Source organism: Rattus rattus, chromosome 5 (genome assembly GCF_011064425.1).
Source record: "Rattus rattus isolate New Zealand chromosome 5, Rrattus_CSIRO_v1, whole genome shotgun sequence".
Taxonomy (NCBI): domain Eukaryota; kingdom Metazoa; phylum Chordata; class Mammalia; order Rodentia; family Muridae; genus Rattus; species Rattus rattus.
Genome location: NC_046158.1, coordinates 13,522,546 through 13,541,063, shown reverse-complemented (window position 1 = coordinate 13,541,063; position 18,518 = coordinate 13,522,546). Strand labels below are relative to the sequence as shown.

Sequence of the window (18,518 nt, the reverse complement as noted above, 5' to 3'; positions counted from 1 at the left end):
AAGAATATGATTTCAGGGAATGACAGTGAGATCAGAACCTCAACTTCTCAAGAAAGAAAGATGGATGGATGATGGGTGGATGAATGGATGGATGGATGGGTAGGTGGTGGTAGAAGAGTAGGTATGTGGGTAGGTGAATAGATGGATGGATGGATGGATGGGTAGATGGATGAATAATGAATGGATGGATGAGTGGGTAGATGGATGGATGGGTAGGTGGGTAGCTGAATAGATGGATGGATGGATGGGTGGATGGGTGGATGGATGATGGATGGATGGATGGATGAATTGGTAGGTAGATGGATGGGTGAATGGGTGGATGAATAGATGGATGGATGGGTAGGTGGGTGGATGAGTAGGTAAGTGGGTAGATAAATAGATGGATGGAATAGGTAGGTGAATGGATGGGTAGATGGATGGATGAATGATGGATGATTGATGATCTTCCTTCCAGCCTAGAAACCCAAGGGTCAGAACATTTTCAATCCATTTTGTGGCTTTAACACTTGGTATTAGGTAGATCTCAGGAAATGTCTGCCTACCACAAGGTCTGGGTACATATGAACAGTGGCAGCTACATATGCCTGTTTACATATACAAAAGCACAAGCCTACCACTCCCACCTCTCATCTCTGCTTCTACAAGTGGTGGGGATGGGAGCAGCCCATGCCAAATGAAGATTAAAACAGGCCTGTGTGTGGAAAGGCTGCAGTAGGCAGTGCAGGCACCAGGACTCAGGTGCCAGTTGTCACTTGGGCTAATGCATGGGACACAGGCAGACCTTCTCATGTCCAGAGAGGAGCAGCAACTTGAGCTGGAGATGATGTCATCACCTAGGAAATGCACCAGCTGGTGAGCAAGGGACACAGGGACAACATGAGCCATCTCATGGGAGGAGGGTGGCAATCTATTTTTGGAACTAAGAAGAGAAATCTTGAAGCAGATGGAGAGATGAGGCCATGTCTTTGGATCATCTGATTCTTCTGACATCTGGTTCATTGCTTCTGTCTCCAGTCTTTTACTCACTGGACACCGCCACCATGGGCCTCAGCCTCTAAGGATGCGGTGTGCCAAAAGCAGATGACATCCCATTGTTCATGTCTGTTCCTTCTCTGGCTGTTGATGGGAAAGACACGTGACCAGGTGGAGGCGAGATGACAACTGGGCAGGTTGGCCAGTGAGTGACTACCTGGGCCTCTCACTGGATGGCATTACTTCGGTTCTTATCAAAGTGTGTTCTACATTCTTGGGGACAGGTCAAGTCATGCTGACCAGAGAGGCCAACTTCAATGGCTAACCTCCCAAGAGATAGAGCCTTTCTATTCAATTAGACAACTGTTCTTGACTGTCTACTATGAGAGGATGGTCAATTAGACCAACCAGATCCCCTTAGTAGGGTAAAGAGAGAAGGAAATTTAGTTGCTAGCCTAAGTATCTTAAAGAAAACAGCTCAATGCCCTAGACATGGGTAGCAGAGCAGGTGTGGTAGAGAAGGAACAAGCATGGCAGGAGTTTAAGGAATTATCAAAGTTGAGCCAGGTATAGAGGCACACGCCTGTCATCTCAGCTCCTGGCCATTGGAAGGAGGAGGGCCAAGAGTTCACAGCCATCTTTAGCTACTTAACAAATTCAAGGTCAGTCCTCTTTATGAGACCCTGTTTCAAAAGAAGGTAGAAAGACATGAAAGTAGAAAGAAAGAAAAACAGAAGAATGAACAGCATCAGTCCTGTGAAATAAAACAGCGTTGGGGACTGAAGGAGACACGATGGACAAAGTCCAGAGCTCTAGGCAACAATAGGCCACAAAGAGTGATCAAGGAGCTGATACCTGAAACCCTCAAGTATGGTGCTGAAGAAATCGCTCGGTTGGTAATGAGCTGGACTTGTAAGCAGGAAGACTTGAATTCACCCCTAGAATTAACTTATAAAAACGGGGCACAGAGGGCCCACATGACATAATTCTGAGGCAGAGACAGATGGGTCTCTGGAGCTTGCTGGTCAGCCTGGCCTGGATGGTTTGTGAGAAACTTTACCCCACAAAGGCAGATATGCTGAGGAATAACACACTGGGGTTGCCCTCTGACCTACACGTGTGTGTTCTCATACACGCACATGCACACACACGTATACACAAAGTACTGAAGCAGGAGGGGTTGGGACTGTGAGGGTTGAACTTCAGGGGTAGGCAGGACTCACTAAGGCAAGTCAAGTTTAAACTTACAAACATTGGTGACTCCAAGCAGGGCAGATCAGAACACTGTCTGACACCTGACAGAAGCAACATGGACGGGGGAGGGTGGTTTGGCTTATAATTCCAGGTTGTACTTCACCACTGCAGGCATGTCTCGGTGGCAGGAGCTCCTGGTCACAGCACATCCAAAGTCAGAAGCAGAGAGATGAATGAAAACACCCACTTGCTTACTAGTGCTCAGTTGGCTTTCTCCTCCCTTGTATAGTTCAGGATCCGCAAGCCTAGGGAATGGTACCTCCCACGGTGGGCTGGGTCTTCCCAGTGGAGGCAACCAAGATGGTTCCCCATTAGCATGCCCACAGGATAACCTGAGGTAGACAATCCCTCACTGAAACTGTCTTCTCCAGTGAGTCTTGTGACAAGTTAACAGTTAAAGCCGACCATCACTCAACTGTGCAAGTAAGTCACCAGAAGGTTGTAGGACAGAGAGAAGGGGACTTTTTCCTGCCTTTACTCTGACCCACTTAGACCTTTACTTTTCCTATTTTAAACCCAGTGGAGAACATTGCTTTCTGTTTCGTCTTTTCAAACAATGTGCCCTGAGGCGCTGACTCATAAGAGCTACTTAGGACCAACGGCTGGGAAACGGAAGCACTCAAGCTCCATGGATCCCTCCAAGAAGCTGCAAGACATTATTGAGCAGGCTTTGGCTTTATTCACTAAAAGTAAAAAAGTAAAAAAAAAAAATCTTTGCTGAGAAATACAAACTCTTTCACCGTAATAAATGCTGTTTTGATAACAAAACTGTACTTTTCTCAAATACCCAGATGGAAGACCATATGCAAAAAATAAAAAAAAGGAAGAAAAAAAAACTCCAAAGGAATTTTTTGATTGGCCATCTGCTAAAATTGGAAAGCAAGCCTGCATCTTTCTCCAGCCTTTAAAAAAAAAAAAAAAAAAAAAAAAACCCCACTGAGAAGCCTATTTGCGTCCGCCAGGCGCCACCTGCTGGTTGAATGTGGGTAAAGACTGTGCATGGACAGCAGAAGAACTGGGTCTCCCCCTTGTCTGGATGAAATGCACTCACTAATAATCCAGGAAAGAAATCGCAAAGCTCCAGATTTCTTTTTGTTTGTTTTGCAGTGACTCTTCTCTCTCTTCTCTCTCTCTCTCTCTCTCTCTCTCTCTCTCTCTCTCTCTCTCTCTCTCTCTCTCACACACACACACACACACACACACACACACACAGAGAGGCACTCACACCCTCCCGTGTTTGATGAAGCTTTATGCTTGGCTTGTCTGTCCAGGAAGTACGTGCTATGGCTTAGCGTGCGGATGACCTACCTATCTGAAGAAAATGCCAGCGCTCTGTAATGAGGGCGCCCTTGAATGTTATTTGTTGGACAACAAGCAGCATGAGACTACCTAACACAAGTTATGATCTCTTCGTATAATGAAAGGCAATGTGGGACTGACCCGAAAAGAAGTCAAAAGTGCTGGGAGGGGGTAAAAGCAAAGCTTATGGAGAACAGTGTTTAGTATAACCCAAGGGTTTCGAGAAAAATGTGTGATTGTTACATGTATTTGCTTGTACACAGGAAGAGGCCGAAAGGACACACGCTGAACTGTTGCTTTCTAATTAGTGGTACTCTTCTGTAGCCCAAACACACCTCACTTCAGCTAGTAAGTGGGGACTTTAAAACAAACAAACAAACAAACAAACAAACAAACAAACAAGGTCTCACTATGTAGACCTCACCCAGGCTGGCTGGCTTCAAACTCACAGAGAAGTCCTGCCTCAGCTTCCCAAGTACTGGGATTAAAGGCAGGCACCACCTGCAGGCGCCTTCTCTCACTTAAAAAAATTTTTTTTTTACCTATACAGCATTCAGCCGCATGTATGTCTGCAGGCCAGAAGAGGGCACCAGATCCCACTACAGATGGTTGTGAGCCGACATGTGCTTGCTGGGATTTGAACTCAGGACCTCTGGAAGAGCAGTCAGTGCTCTTAGCCTCTGAGCCATCTCTCCAGCCCCCCCCCAATTCACTTTTTATTTCACATAATTGTATACTAGCCAAACTCTTAGAGTGAAGACATTATTTTCTGGCAAACCAGAGAAGTCAGTAGAAATAATAATGCCACAATTAAAACTGAGGTTTGTAACTAACAAGGAGTGCTCATCATAAACATCCACTGGTTGCCCATATGCACTCCAGTTAGGAGCATTTTCTTCTTCAGATATTACTGTTGGATCTTAAAGGGCTTACAGGATTGATCGACAGCTTGTGGTGCTATTACAGGGTGGAAAGGGAAGTCCTTCTAGAATGTTATTATGTTATTTGTTGTGTGCCCTCAAGGGAGCTTGTGGAATGCCAGTCTCTCCTCATTCTGGTTCCCATTGCCATGGGTGGGCAGGTCCTTACCATGTCCCTGCCACAATGTGCTATCACATAAAAGACCCAAGGCAACGGGGCCATAGCCACTGACTGGGGCTTGAATTCCCTAAGCTATGAGCTGACCAACGCTCTGCAGGCTGGTGGTCTTATGCTCTTTGTCACAGTGACGGAATACTAACACACAGAGATGACATAATGGGGCTGAAGGATGAGGCCAGAGACCCCAGAAGAGTATGGTATGAGTGACGGGCCCAGAGTCAGGAGACTGAGAATTATACCAGAGACTATGCAGTCCTCAGCACCTCAGCTTCGGTCAAATGGGCATTGATGTTACAGGGCTTAAAGTGCTAAAACAGGAAGCTACTGGAGCCACCTCTTAACCTGACCTCTGGCTTACTGCAGAGAAAAGCGTCTCTCTGGGTAGATGCAGACAATCATCAGGAAAAGCCAAGGTCACCTCCACAGCCCCAGGGAGGCCATTTTCCATTTTTTCCATGAAATCAGCTGCTTTTCTTGGGCATCTCACAGGTCGCCGTAAGTGTCCTGCCCTCTCCAGCTCCAGGGTCTTTTTGGTACCACCTAGTGAATCTTTCTCACATCTAAACCTTCTCTCCTCAAGACCCCTGTCTCTATGTCTCAGTTTAAAGTTCTGAGTTTTATGGTGAGGCGGGCAGCTCTGTGGTACTGGGTAGCCAGGCTGGCCTTAAACTTCCAGCCTTCCTGCCTTTACCTCCCAGGTACCAGAATCACGTGGTAGCATACGCCACCATCCCAGCTCTACCGTCAGCACCGTGGTCCTCCTCTCTCTCATTTTTACTACGTCTCTCTCGTCCATCTACCCTTCCCGTTCTAAAACCTGACCATCCTCACCCAGTCTTTTACTGGAAGCTTCCGCGTGGCCTCCACTGTCCGTGGGCCTGAATGGAGTGCACACACAGTTCATCGTACATAGTCTAGTGCTCTCCTCCTAAACTCCACCAAGGCCGAACAGCTCATCCTTTCCTGGCTGTGCTCTCCCCGTGTGCTTTCAGTGTGCCAGCCACACTGTTTCATGAACGTGTGCTTGTGTTGCTTAGGCTTTGTGGTGTTCCAAATGAGAATGTCCCCCAGAGGCTCGAGTATCTATCTGGGCACTTGGTCCCCAGTTAGTCGTACCGTTCTGGGACGGGATCATCCTCCCTGCTCCTGCCGCCATGCTTCCGGTGACCATTGTCACGCCTTCCCCACCATAATGGATTCTGTCCCCATGGGACGGGATGACCAAAATAAACCCTTTTCTCCTCCAAGGTTCTTTTGATCATGGTATTTTTTTTTTTATCATGACAACAGAAAAGTAGCTAATATAGGCTCTGACTGATACTTTACTGATGATAAACATAACACACTGAAGTCTGGTCAGAATCTCTTCTACCAGAGAACCCCTTTGATATCCAGCCAAGTACAGATCACTGCGCCCATGTGACGAAAGTAAGATCAAAGAAAGCACCACCCAAAAGGATTAGAAGTGGCAGTGCCTGGCATCTGCATGGTACCAGGAATAGTATGTTCTTCTAGCCAGAATGAGACACACCAGGATTCGTGGAACATCAGGTGGGTCGAGAGTAAAAGGCTTGCCTTAATAGGAAGGGAATAATTGGATTCAGACTGGGTATTACTCAAGAAAATAAACCTATAATCTGTTTTCAGGTCACTGTCTTGTAGCACAGTTCAAGAATTTGTGTAAGGATACAACCATCTCCAAGGCTCAGATTAGATTTCTTATGCCCCACCCTGTGTTTGTTTATGTCCATGTTGGGGAGGGGCGGGCACATAGCATACTTATGGAGATCAGAGGACAACTCCCAGGAGTTGGGTTTTTCCCACCCTGTGGGTCCCAGAGATCAAACTCAGGTTTGACAGGTTTGGTGGCCAGCACCGTTGCCTGCTAAGCCATCTCAGACCACCATCCCAGAATATTGTATGGAATATCAGTGAACTGTGAGATAACTTGGAGTGATTTAATATATGTGGAATCCAAGTGCCGAATGAGAAAAGAGACAGAAGAATAAATCTGAAGAAATAACAGGTCAGATATTTTCTACATTTTATGGAAAATATAAGTCCACATATAACTTCATGAATCAGAAACATGAGGGAAAGTTATACCCAGGGCACATCTAATCAAGGGTTCAAGTCAGCCATACAGAGAAAGAAGGTGAGGCAGACAGAAAGGAGGTATTCCCCCAGTGAAGACAAAGGATAAAGATGACAACAGATTTCACACCAAAAATAATATAAGAAAAAAAGACCCAAAACAAACACCACGAGGATGTCTGCATGTGGCTTGTGTTCAACATTGTGCAGGGCTCACTCAAAGACATGAGTAAAAATTAAAGACGACCTTGGTTAAAGGAGGCATGGCTCATGTCCACAGATCTGAAGGTGCCAGTTATTCCCAAATGATATAAAGATTGACCTACAATCTCTCCACAGTCCCAGTGGGATTTAGGGGAGGGGATATAGGAACCGCTAACAGTCTCAATTGGGAGGGAATTATAATGCGAGCTATCTGTGCTATCTAAAAATATCTACCTCCCCACAAGACACTTAGAGACTGCAAAGATTAAAAGACCGACTTGGCAGTAGAGAAACAGAACAGACGCTGTAATAACTCATTTAACCGGCACCACTAGGAATATGACACCGGAATCCTAACACCTCCTGGTATGCTGAACTGAGGAGGTCGCAACATCTTCTTTTTAGGTAATGTTTTGTAAAAACATCTAAATTGGATTGTGAGAGAAATCAGATACAATCAAATTGAAGATCCTTCTGAAATAACAAAAAAAACGGGCAATGATGCTTAGAAAGTCAAGGGCAGAAAAGACAAAGACTGAGGAACTGTAACAGCTGAAGGAGGAGAGAAGGAAATGATGGCTCAGCCAACTCAGACCTCACAGACACCCCGGAGCAGAAGGGGACAGTGGCATGGCAGTCAACTAGTGTTCCCCGAGTTTCAACAACTGTGTACAGGGTACACTGGTGAGGACGCAGGGAACAGGTAGGACAACAAATTCTGTACTAACTTTATAACATATTATGAGCCTAAAGTCATTTCAAAATACTTTAGAAACTAAAGGCAAAATATACTTTCAGATAAGACAAGGGAATTTGCCACTGGCAGACCTGCGATACCAAAAATAATGCGTTCATTAAAATCCTGCAGGTCAAACCAAAATAGCAGAGGGAGCCCAGACGGAAGGAATTCAGAGTGCTGGGGACATTAAAGGTATGTGGTAATTATCAAGGCCAAATATATTCAGTTTTCAGTTTCCTTAAAATAAGGGCACATGCCTGTCATCTCAGCAGTTGGGGGAGTGTGGGGTGAGACCAACTTGGACTTTATGAGACAAAAAACCTAACTTTTGAATGATAATAATATGTTGTAAGATTTTCTGCAAAATATGTTGCAAAAAGCATGTAGGTTGAGAGTAGGAACAGCTCTGTGCTGTTTGAAGTTGCCTGACTTTTAGGAATATAGAAATAATTAAGGGTAAATGTTATAAGTTAAAGATGTTTTGAAGAGGCTATACCATAGGATTAGGATTAAAACCTAAAACCATTTTTAAATAGATATACTAATAAAACAAAAGAAGAGACAAAGTAATATTTTTTAAAAAATCAACTAATCTAAACAAGACAAATGTAAGATAATTAGCAAGAGTCCAGACCCAGGGGAGGGGGGGGAGGAGGGAAGGGGATGTGGAGGGAGGGGGAGGGAGGGGGGAGGGGAGAGAGAACTCTGCCTGCCAGATGTGAGCCTCTGTCACAGACCTGGCAGAAATAAAGATACTCTGAGGAGAAGCTCAGGTCACACTATCTGACTGGCTAGTGACACAATGAACCCTGGGAGTCTCATTCTGGGGGAAGGAAAAGAACCAGGCTGATGGGGGAACTTGTCCCTCAGAAAGAGATAGCACGTAGTTCTAACAACTTGTAAACCAGCATGCAAAATGACATGGAAGCACACTGACAGGTCAGTGGTGGGTGGGACCACACTTGGACAGTGCTGTTTACCTGTGTGCAACCTTGACTCTATTTAAATTCTGATCTCACTTCAGTGCCTTTGAGGACTTTGCTGGCTCTCTCTGCCCCTCTTCCAGTGGGGCCACACTGAATAAATGTCTTTCAATTTTTTTTCCTCTGCTTTCAATGTTTAATTTGGCTCTTTTAATTGACTTACTGAGGAGAGATAGACTGGAGGCACAAGATGTGGGGTAACAGAGGGTATGTGCGTCCTATTATAGGTATAATAATGAGGTTTTAATATTTGAATATATTACAGGCATGGTGGTGCATGCCTTTAATCCCAACGCTTGGGAGGCAGAGACAGGTGGATCTCTGTGGTCTACATACAGAGTCCAGGACAGTCAGGGCTACATAGTAATACCGTATCTCGGAAGGAGGAGAAGAGAAGGACTAGGGGGGAAAAAAAAGAAAGAAAAGGGTACTAAGAAGAAACAGAGTCATACCCTCCAGCCCATCAACAACTAAAAGGCCTCACAGTTTCAAGTATCTAACAGCGGCAGCTGTCAAAGCTGCTGGGAGTTGAGGAATTGCTACTTTGGAGTTGCTGGTGAGAAAGTTAGAAAGTCCCAAAGGTAACGTGATTCTAAGATTTCCGGGATTGGATCACATGCGTCTACAAAGTAACTACCGGCTAACAGTCAGAGCAGCTTTGCTTTGTCCCCAGCTGGAAAAAGAGGCAAATAGCCATCAAATGCAGGATGGGTCCCCACATTGTGGTGCATTCACATCATGGAACATCTGTCAGTCACACAAGTACAGAAGCATGCAACAAGCCTGGTTGGATCTCAAGGCACTTTTGACAGCTTTTATTTATTTTCCTATCTGCAGTGAGAGACCTGAGGACTGACAACGAGGACTCACACAAGGGCTGTGGGAATGGATGGTGGCTGTGCTTGTCTCACTAGATCTTAAATACAGCTGGATTTAGACTTAACTGTTTAATCCTTAAAAGAGAGAGTTGTAGGGATCTGGAAGGAAGGGTGAGCAGAGCCATGAGTGAAAATGGAAGCAGTGATGGCTATTTTTAAAATTAACTTTATTGAAGCAAAGTTTACACATAATAAATACACCTGAGTCAATAAATACATGGATCCACGTGTCTACCATCTGTCTGTCTGTCTGTCTGTCTGTCTGTCTATCTATCTATCTATCTATCTATCTATCTATCTATCTATCTATCTATCCATCCATCCATCCATCCATCCATCCATCCATCCATCCATCCATCCATCTATGCAGTGCTAGAGACTAAACCCAGGGTCTCATACACACACGGAAAGGTATCTACCCACGAGCTTCTAGCCCCAGTGTCTCTCTTGAAAAATGAGCAAGCTATTTTTGTGTTTGGTAAGTCCTAATCTTATTTCTAGTTCTAGATTTTTATATCGGGCTCCAAAACAATATTGAGGCATTTGAACAGACTCTAGACCTCAGTATTAGCTCTAGATTTAAAACATACTTCTTGAGCAGACTCCATAATTTCACAAAGCCTCAGTTTTCTTATCTGTAAAATGGGGGAGATTCATAAAAGGAGGGATGTCATAAAATCATTCTAGTTTTACAAGAAACCGTGTTAAGCTGCAGGCACAATTCCAGATGATATAAAATCACTAACAGTAGCTGACCCATTTATTGCTCTTCCCCTGAAGTTCATAGTTATGGCATGGTCTGCAGAGCTTGCCAAGGGTTTTGACATGGTCTGGGAATTAACTTGTCACAAACAAAAACTAATGTAAACAGTGATTCTGAGCCCTACTACCCCACCACCACTTTTTCAAACTGGTATCCAAGGCTCCAGAGTATTCTTTCAAACATACTGCTTTCAAGGTGGAAGGGATAGACCATTGGAAAGTGGATTCTGGCACAAGTTTAAAGCAGGACACATAAAAGGCTCCCCATGTCTGGCTGTTAGACCTGCTGATCGACCGGTCTTTAAGCACCCTCAACGACACTGGTGACTTGGAAGTCCACCCCCAGGTTTCACCTAGAACACCCGTTCCACTTGTGGGCTCCACACCTCCTCCAGCTCCCTGGTTTGCTGGCTCCCTGTCTCCATGATCCAGTTCTAGCACCCCACTTCTCCAATTAACTCCCCACCCCCAACCCCTGTCGCCCTGCCTGTTCAGCTCCGCAAGCGGCCTTGATGGCTGCCAAACCGTGTACAAGCAAATCGCTCGACTTCCTGGTGCCCCAGTCAGCCCGGCTCCCAACACTTGGGACCGGGACACAGCTGCAGTCCCAAAGATAATTATCATTCTAGGGCCACAGGCCAGCGAGCCATCTACCTGAGCAACAAAGAGCTGGAACTCCTCAGGCAGGATCCATGAGCGAGGGTAGAAGTTGTACTCCTCGGGAAACAGGTTCTGCATGATCCTCAGAGCTCTGCTCAAGGTGATTTTACGCACCATCTCCGTCATGCCTGGGGAGAGGAGAAGCTGTGAGGCTGGACCACCAGGGAACCAGTAGCCATTGTTTGGGACACCGCCCCCCACTATCCTCCCCCTGCCCCAACACCACGGTCACTTTCTCAGGCAGGATCTTAAAGGAAGGAGAATCAGTAGATTCATTCTCCCTTCTTAATCCCGGGTAGGGGGTGGGGGTGGGGTCGGTGTAAGGGTGAACTTTCCACCTTCTATCCGAGCCTCCGTCTAAGAATATCCTTTGCCATCTTTGTGGGTAATGAAGTTCTACCATGCACGTAGAACTGAGCCCCCTCTTTAATGCGTGGCCAGCGCACATTATTTCCTGGGTCCTTTCTATCCTGTTCCCCAGGGAAGATTATCTAGTGGACTCTGGCGACATTGTGAGAAATGTAATTAAGCTGCTTTGTTCTAATCTTCCATGACTATTAAAGGTATAAAATAGAAAACCACACGCCTTTCAGCATAAGATCTCTCTCCTTGAACCAAGGGCAGGGAGTGGGCCACAGCATACCTTATGGCGTCGCTTGTGGGAGGTGCTGAGGGACTAGGTCTCCTGGCTTTCCTTCATTTATTTGCCCAGAGGAGATGAAGATGTTTCTCTTAAAAATACATGGATATTTTGATCTTTATGTGTGCTTGTGCACATGTGTGTGTGTGTGTTCGTGTGGGTGAGTGGACACCTATAGGAAGGCAACCTTGGGTATGGTGTCATTGCTCAGGAGCTGTCCACCTGTGTGTGTGTGCACACATGTTTGTACATGTATGTGTGTGAGTGTGTGTACATGTGTGTGTTGTGTCTGTACACATGTGTGTGAGTGTGTGTACATGTGTGTGTACAGGTGTGTTCGTGTATATGTGTGTGTACATGGTGTACATGTGTGTGGGTGTGTGTACATGTGTGTACATGTGTGTGTTGTGTGTACATGTGTGTACATGTGTATGTGAATGTGTAAATGTGTGCATGTGTGTACATGTGTATGTGAATGTGTAAATGTGTGTTGTATGTGTACATGTGTACATGTGTGTACATGTGTGTGCATGTGTGTGCATGTGTGTACATGTATATGTGAGAGTGTGTGTGTGTGTGTTGTGTGTATGTACATGTGTGTGGAGGCTGTGACAGTTGTTTGAGTCTTCATTGTTCTCCCCTGTATTCACTGAGGCAGGGTCTCTCACCAGACCAATGGTGAGACCAGTTCATTGACCAGTTCAATGGTACAGCTGGTCTAGCCAGCCAGCTTGCTCTGGGGATCTTCTGTCCTCCAAGCATCTGAATGATACAGACACGGGCCACCGTGCACAGCAGACATTAACATGGCTTCCAGGGATCTGAAGTCAAGCCTTAATGTTTACACAGCAAGAGCATTTCTTGCTGAGACATGTCCTCAGTCCTGCACCTTGCTTTTTAGAAATGGGGTCTCTCATTGATCTGGAGCCCCATAATTAGACTAGGTGAGCTGGCCAGGAGACCCAAGATCTGCCTCTCCCCAGCACTGGGACTACAAGTACCGGCTACCACATCTGGCTCTGCGATGTGGATTTTGATGGTCGACTTGGGTCCTTACGCTTGTCTAGCAGACTTCACTGTCATGGAGGCCACTGGCACCTTTTGCATGCAGCTCATGTACATGTGAGGAGTGGTGTCTTTTCACAATACAACCCTGCCCAGGGTCATCTGGATTTCCAGCAGAGGCAAGCTCATGCTCCCAGAATAAATATGTAAACAGAAGTGATAGGCAGGGCTCTCCAAGCCCTATGCCCTGCAGGCTCTATGCCCTACAGGCTCTATGCTCCTGAGGCCCCATGTCCCTTAGGCCCCATGCCCCTTAGGCTTTATGCCCTGTAGGCTCCATGCCCTGTAGGCTCCATGCCCTGCAGGCTCCATGTCCTACAGGTTCCATGCCCTGCAGGCCCCATGCCCCTTAGGCTCCATGCCCTTTAGGCTCCATGCCCCTTAGGCTCCATGTCCCTTAGGCTCTATGCCCCTTAGGCTTTATGCCCTGAAGGCTCTGTGTCCTTTAGGCTCCAGGCCCTATAGGACCCATTCTGTTTCTGTTCTTAAAACAACCTCTTCTCACTTGACAGCGTCCCTGGAGCCCTCTGTGACTTACAGTGGATGCTCTAAGTCTTTTTCCCTCTGCTAAAAAGTTTGGCTCCGTTCCACAGCTGAGGGGTCTTATGTTTTTCTGACCTCTGTGTTTGTAACGTATCTTTTATTCCTCGTGGTTTAGTAGCTACCTGAGCCACACACAAAGAGCTGAGGTGTTGGCCCATTCTTTCTCCTGTTACACCTCTCTCCAGTCTTGTTTCCATTCCTTCTTGCCTGTCCAAAACGCTAGCATCTTACTGCCTATGACTATAGCCAGCATCTAGGCTCCTGCCACTTACTACCGGACTCTTGAGGCTGACCGCCTCCCTGAGTCACTACTCATAGAGGTCAACCCCTAGACAACTCCTGTGGTAGCAGTTCTCCTGCCTCAAGTCACAGCTACTAATACCAAGTGCTTGCCTCTAGCCCTGGGTTCTTCTGTTGCAGGCATAAGGCCTAATGGGTCTTATCCCCTTGGAGCCAACAAAGAGCATACAGGTTGGTCCTCACACCACAAGCTGAGCTATACTTGAAGCATTGTTCAATCTAAGCATCCTTTATAACCATAAATAATGGTTCCTGTCATTAATAATGGTTCCTGTCATGGTTCCTGAGTCCATTTCCTCTCTTCACTGCCTCTACTGTGACCCTCTGGCTAACCTTTCTAAAGTTTGAGCTGACCTAGGTCACTCTTTGGTTTAAGAGGGTCTTCGTTGCTCGCACTGACCCCGGGGCCACAATAGTGCTGAGGTTAGGTCCTCACTGTCACCTTCCCCACTGCCCCACTGGACAGTCTGGAACTGTCTATATCACCTGCCGTCCTCTGAAGGAATGGCATGCCAGTGCCATCTGTACTTCTGCACCAGCTCAGCTCCCTGTTTGGTGTGGGGAGAGGACCGCCCCTTCCCAGGACTCAGCTCCCTGTTTTCTTTCACCCAGCCTGTCTGCCTTGCAAACAAATGCAAATTGGTTTGCAAGTCCCTTAAACCATCCCAGCACAGCACATACACTGTGTTTGCCTGGCCACCTTACAGACTCCCCCATGAAGCTCCCTTTCCCACCTACAGAGAGGCCCCTTGACTGTCCTGTAGGCCTCACATCTCAGACCTCGGAATTTAGCAAAGAACTGCTTGTGGGCTAAGAAATGATAATCTTGGACTTTCATAAAGAAAAGACAGTACCAGGTGCTGTGGCACAACTGTGCAATTCCTGCATGAGGGGAGGGGCAACCACAGCAATTTTGAGCTCAGCCTTTCCACATAGTGAGTTGCAGGCCATCCAGGGCTACACAGAGACTTTGTATCAAGAACAAGACAAAAACAAACAAACAAACAAACAAACAAACACTACCAAAGCAAATACCAGTCTAAATCAGAATATTTAAATAAAGAATCTTAATACATCGCTTATGACACAAAGTGTATTTTGAACTAAGAAAATTGCCCAATGAAAAGCAAACAACATTTAATACAGTGACGTAGATACATTCCACTATGTGTGTCCTAAAGTTCTCAATTTGTGCTATGTTTCTAGCACATTCTCTTCTGGAGCGTCCACCAGAGCTTACTCTAGGACATACCAGGTAGGGAACGCACTGCCGTGCCCTCCGCCTTGGACAGACAGAAACCCACCCGGGCAGGGAGGCAATTCCAGCCAGCACTGGCTTTTGGCTTCGGCTGTGGGTTTATCTCCTGTCTCACAAGTATCCCACTATTCTAAGTGTGCATTTCCCACACGTGCCATATGTCCTAGAGTTAACCATGAAGTAGGTCAGGGTCTACATCAGGACAATGAAGTACGGAGGAAGGGGTCTTCCCAAAGGATTAGCCTCACACAAGAACATTCATTCCAAAGGCAAGCCTGTGTTCTTTAACAACACAGCAGATATCCCAGCTTTATTGGTTTTTTAGGAGAGCAGAACTAGAAGTTGTTCCAAGGCGCTGTGTCATTACAGTTAATTAACTGCTGTTTGCAAAGTGGAAAATTGCCTCTTCCAGTCACTGTCATGCTGAATAGAGGATGGTGCAGGCTTGCCTTTGGAACGAATGTTCTTGTGTGAGGCTACTCCTCTGGGAAGACCCTTTCCTCCATACTTCATTTTCCTGATGTAGACCCTGAGCGACTTCATCCTCAGCCATCAGGGGAGACAGGACAGAAAGAAAACGGATAGGCAGCCTCAACCATTGAATTGTAATTGTGAATCGTGTCTCAACAACTCTACCCAGGCAGAGTGTTGTTTGTGTACAAGTTTTCTCCCACGACCCCAAAAAGTCCTTTTTATGGTAGCCTTTTGTGAGCAGCAAGAAAGAAATAGTAGCAAGGCCATTAAATCGGTGTGCAAGGACCCTGGCTAACCCTTTCTCCTCTCTGAGGAGAAATTTGACCTTGGGATAACTTCTAGTTCTGCTCTCCTAAAAAACCAATAAAGCTGGGATATCTGCTGTGTTGTTAAAGAACACAGGCTTGCCTTTGGAATGAATGTTCTTGTGTGAGGCTAATCCTTTGGGAAGACCCCTTCCTCCGTACTTCATTGTCCTGATGTAGACCCTGACCTACTTCATGGTTAACACAAGCTCGGATTGGTAAGCCATGTGAACGCCCAGCAGGAAGCTGAGACCCCAGACTTCCTGAGTGGTGATTCCTGTAACTCAGCATAAGCCTTGCAGGGGGCACTGTGCCTGCAGAATCAGGAAAGATCCTGGCATCTGGGGGTCAGATGGGGACCTTGTCTCCTCATCTCATCTCGCTTAACTGAGGGCCAGAGACAAGTCCCTGGAACTTTTGCAAATATTCTACTAAAGACAAATGCTCCACTCTGACCCGCAACCATGTTGTGCTTCCTACCCCGATCCTTGCGCGTGAACAGAGTACTGCCTGTACTAGCAACTTTGTATGTCTGCGTGGTTAAGTTAAAACCCTGTGGTGTATGTTACAGAACTACCCAGTGTGTAGAGCGTGGGTACTGAGAAATGGCGGGCTTTTGTTTGTTTGTTTTCATCTTGAGACATAGTCTCACTACATAGTCTAAGCTAGCCTGCAACTCATTATGTTGCCTGGTCTGGTCTCCAACTCATGACAATCCTCCTGCCTCAGTCTCTCAAGCATGAGTCACCACATCTGACTAGCTGAGAGTTTTCTGGAAGATATGGGATAGGATACAAAACAACAAAATAAAACAACAACAACAGCAACAGCAACAACAACAAACAAGCAAATTAATTTTTCCCTCAATCTAAGTGCAAAATATGTGAGACTAACAGAAGGTGTCTTGCTACAGCAACTGCACTGTGAGGCTATGCTATAAAAACGGGCGGCCATGGCTAACATCTGAGAGAACTGGGGCCGGAGAGACAGCTCAGGAGTAAAGACCATTGCTGCTTCTTCAGAAGACCCAGGTTCAGTTCTCAGAACCCACATGGTACCTCCCAGCAATCTGTTACTCTAGTTCCAGGGTATCTGATGCCTTCTTCTGGCCTTCATGGGCACTGCACACCCATGGTACACATACGTACACATACATACATACATACATACATACATACATACATACATACATATGGAAAAGATTCAAGTACATAATATAAAAAAGAAATCAAACACTTTGGGAGAAAATGTAATCTTAAATGAAGGGTGAAATTTGAGTGATTTTTTCCTTAACATTATTAATTGTATTTAATATATAACATGCCATACAACAAGATAAGTGTAGGGCCTACATCTAGAAGTTCAACCAAATGTTCCTTCCGCCCTAAGCAGTCCCACTGCCCTGTGCCTCTGGGTCACACAGCCATCAGGAATGGCGACTGTAGAGGAGATGGAGAGAGAGGCTGAAAGACAGGAGAAAAGCAAACATGGATATGACCTTAACCGTTTCCTGCTACTGAGTCTCTGCAGGGTAAGTCTCATCATGAGACCCTTAGTAAGACGTAGAGGCTGTCCACAGCCTGTGGTGCTTAGTGGAGACCAGGGGTGCTCACTCTCAGGGTACCTTCAACTGAGAAACCTGAAGGGAAAGCAGTGGGGTCTTCATTTCCGTGATGACGAGTCACGGAACTCTGGGTCCTGCAGAAAGGGGCTGTATTTCTTTCCTCAGACACGAGAGTCCCTTCCCTGGGCCCGCTGTATTACGTCTCTAACTCAACACGTTCAAAGCATGTTCTTTTATTTTGTATGTGTTACATGTAGGTGTGGCACGCTTGTGTGCACTTGCATCTGTGTGCTGATGAGCATGTACATGCTTACACACTTGTGCAGAGGCCCAGAGGTTAATATCTGGTATCTTCTTCTATCACCCTCCTCCTCGTTCGCTAGGGCAGGTCCCCCCACTGAACCTGGAGCTCACCAGTTCAACTAATCCAGCTAGCGGCTTGCACTAAGGATCCTTTGTATCTACTCCCGGGGAGCTGGGATTACAGGTAGACCGCCATGCCTGGGGAGCTGGGGATTCAAGCTCTGGTCCTCAGGGTCCTCATGCCTGCACAGGAAGCTCTTCACCCTGAGCCCCTAACTCACGTTCTTGTGCCTGTGGAAAGCACATTCTTAACCGGTGAGGGCCCAGTCTACATCTTCCAACCCTCGGGAGTGTTAGTTCTCAGGACTCCCCATCGACTTCCTCCCCATGGCCACAGCAGCCCAGCAGAGCAGAGAGCCTCAGTTAAGAGTCCTCGAGTTTGACCTGAAAACAGTGCCGTGTTCTTGCAGAAGACCAGACTCTGACCTTGGACCTGGGGTTACTTCTAAAGGCTAACAGCAAGTTCAGATACCTGGAAATTTGTTCACTTGACCGGAGAGTATGTCATTGTCTCGAAATGAAACTCCATGCCAGTAGATGTCACAAGGCAAGCGCCGGCCAAATGGGAACTAGAAAAAGAGGGGAACATGTGATTCATGGTAAGAAAAGAGGCGCAGCAGCTGCACAGGGGCTCGGGATTTACAAACGGCACTGGGCAAACACCCCACATTTTAATCCTCGAAGCTGCACGGAAAGCAGAGAAACATGTTCACACAGGGATCACGGTGGTAGTGGAAACGCTCCTGGTTTGGCAAGCGCTGTTTTGCTTTAATGAGTCTCATGCTTGCTTTATAAAGAATTAGTCTCATTTTACTGATTAAAAACTTAGGGCTGAGAGGAGTCACTTAATATGTTTCAGTTCATGCTTAGCTGGTGCACGATGGAACATGCGTGTGTGTGTGTGTGTATGTGTGTGTGTATGTGTGTGTGTGTGTGTGTGTGTGTGTGTGTGTGTGTGTGTGTGTCTGTGTCAGGGGTCTGGGGGTATGATGGTGGTGGTAGTCAGAATTTGAACCTAGGATAAGACAACAAATCCTAAGCCCACACTTCCTTCCCTTTC

The 18,518-nt window shown here is 46.3% G+C and overlaps 1 protein-coding gene across 1 annotated transcript in view; it reads right to left on the bottom strand.

The window, feature by feature from the left end:
- Ttll11 (tubulin tyrosine ligase like 11) overlaps nucleotides 1–18,518 on the bottom strand; it is an 83,671-nt gene that overhangs the window by 39,371 nt on the left and 25,782 nt on the right. The window contains exons 2-3 of the mRNA XM_032903181.1: nucleotides 17,931–18,027; nucleotides 10,941–11,074 (exon numbers count right to left, since the gene is read on the bottom strand). Coding sequence (XP_032759072.1) covers nucleotides 10,941–11,074; nucleotides 17,931–18,027 — 231 coding nt within the window. The remainder of the gene's footprint in view (nucleotides 1–10,940; nucleotides 11,075–17,930; nucleotides 18,028–18,518) is intronic.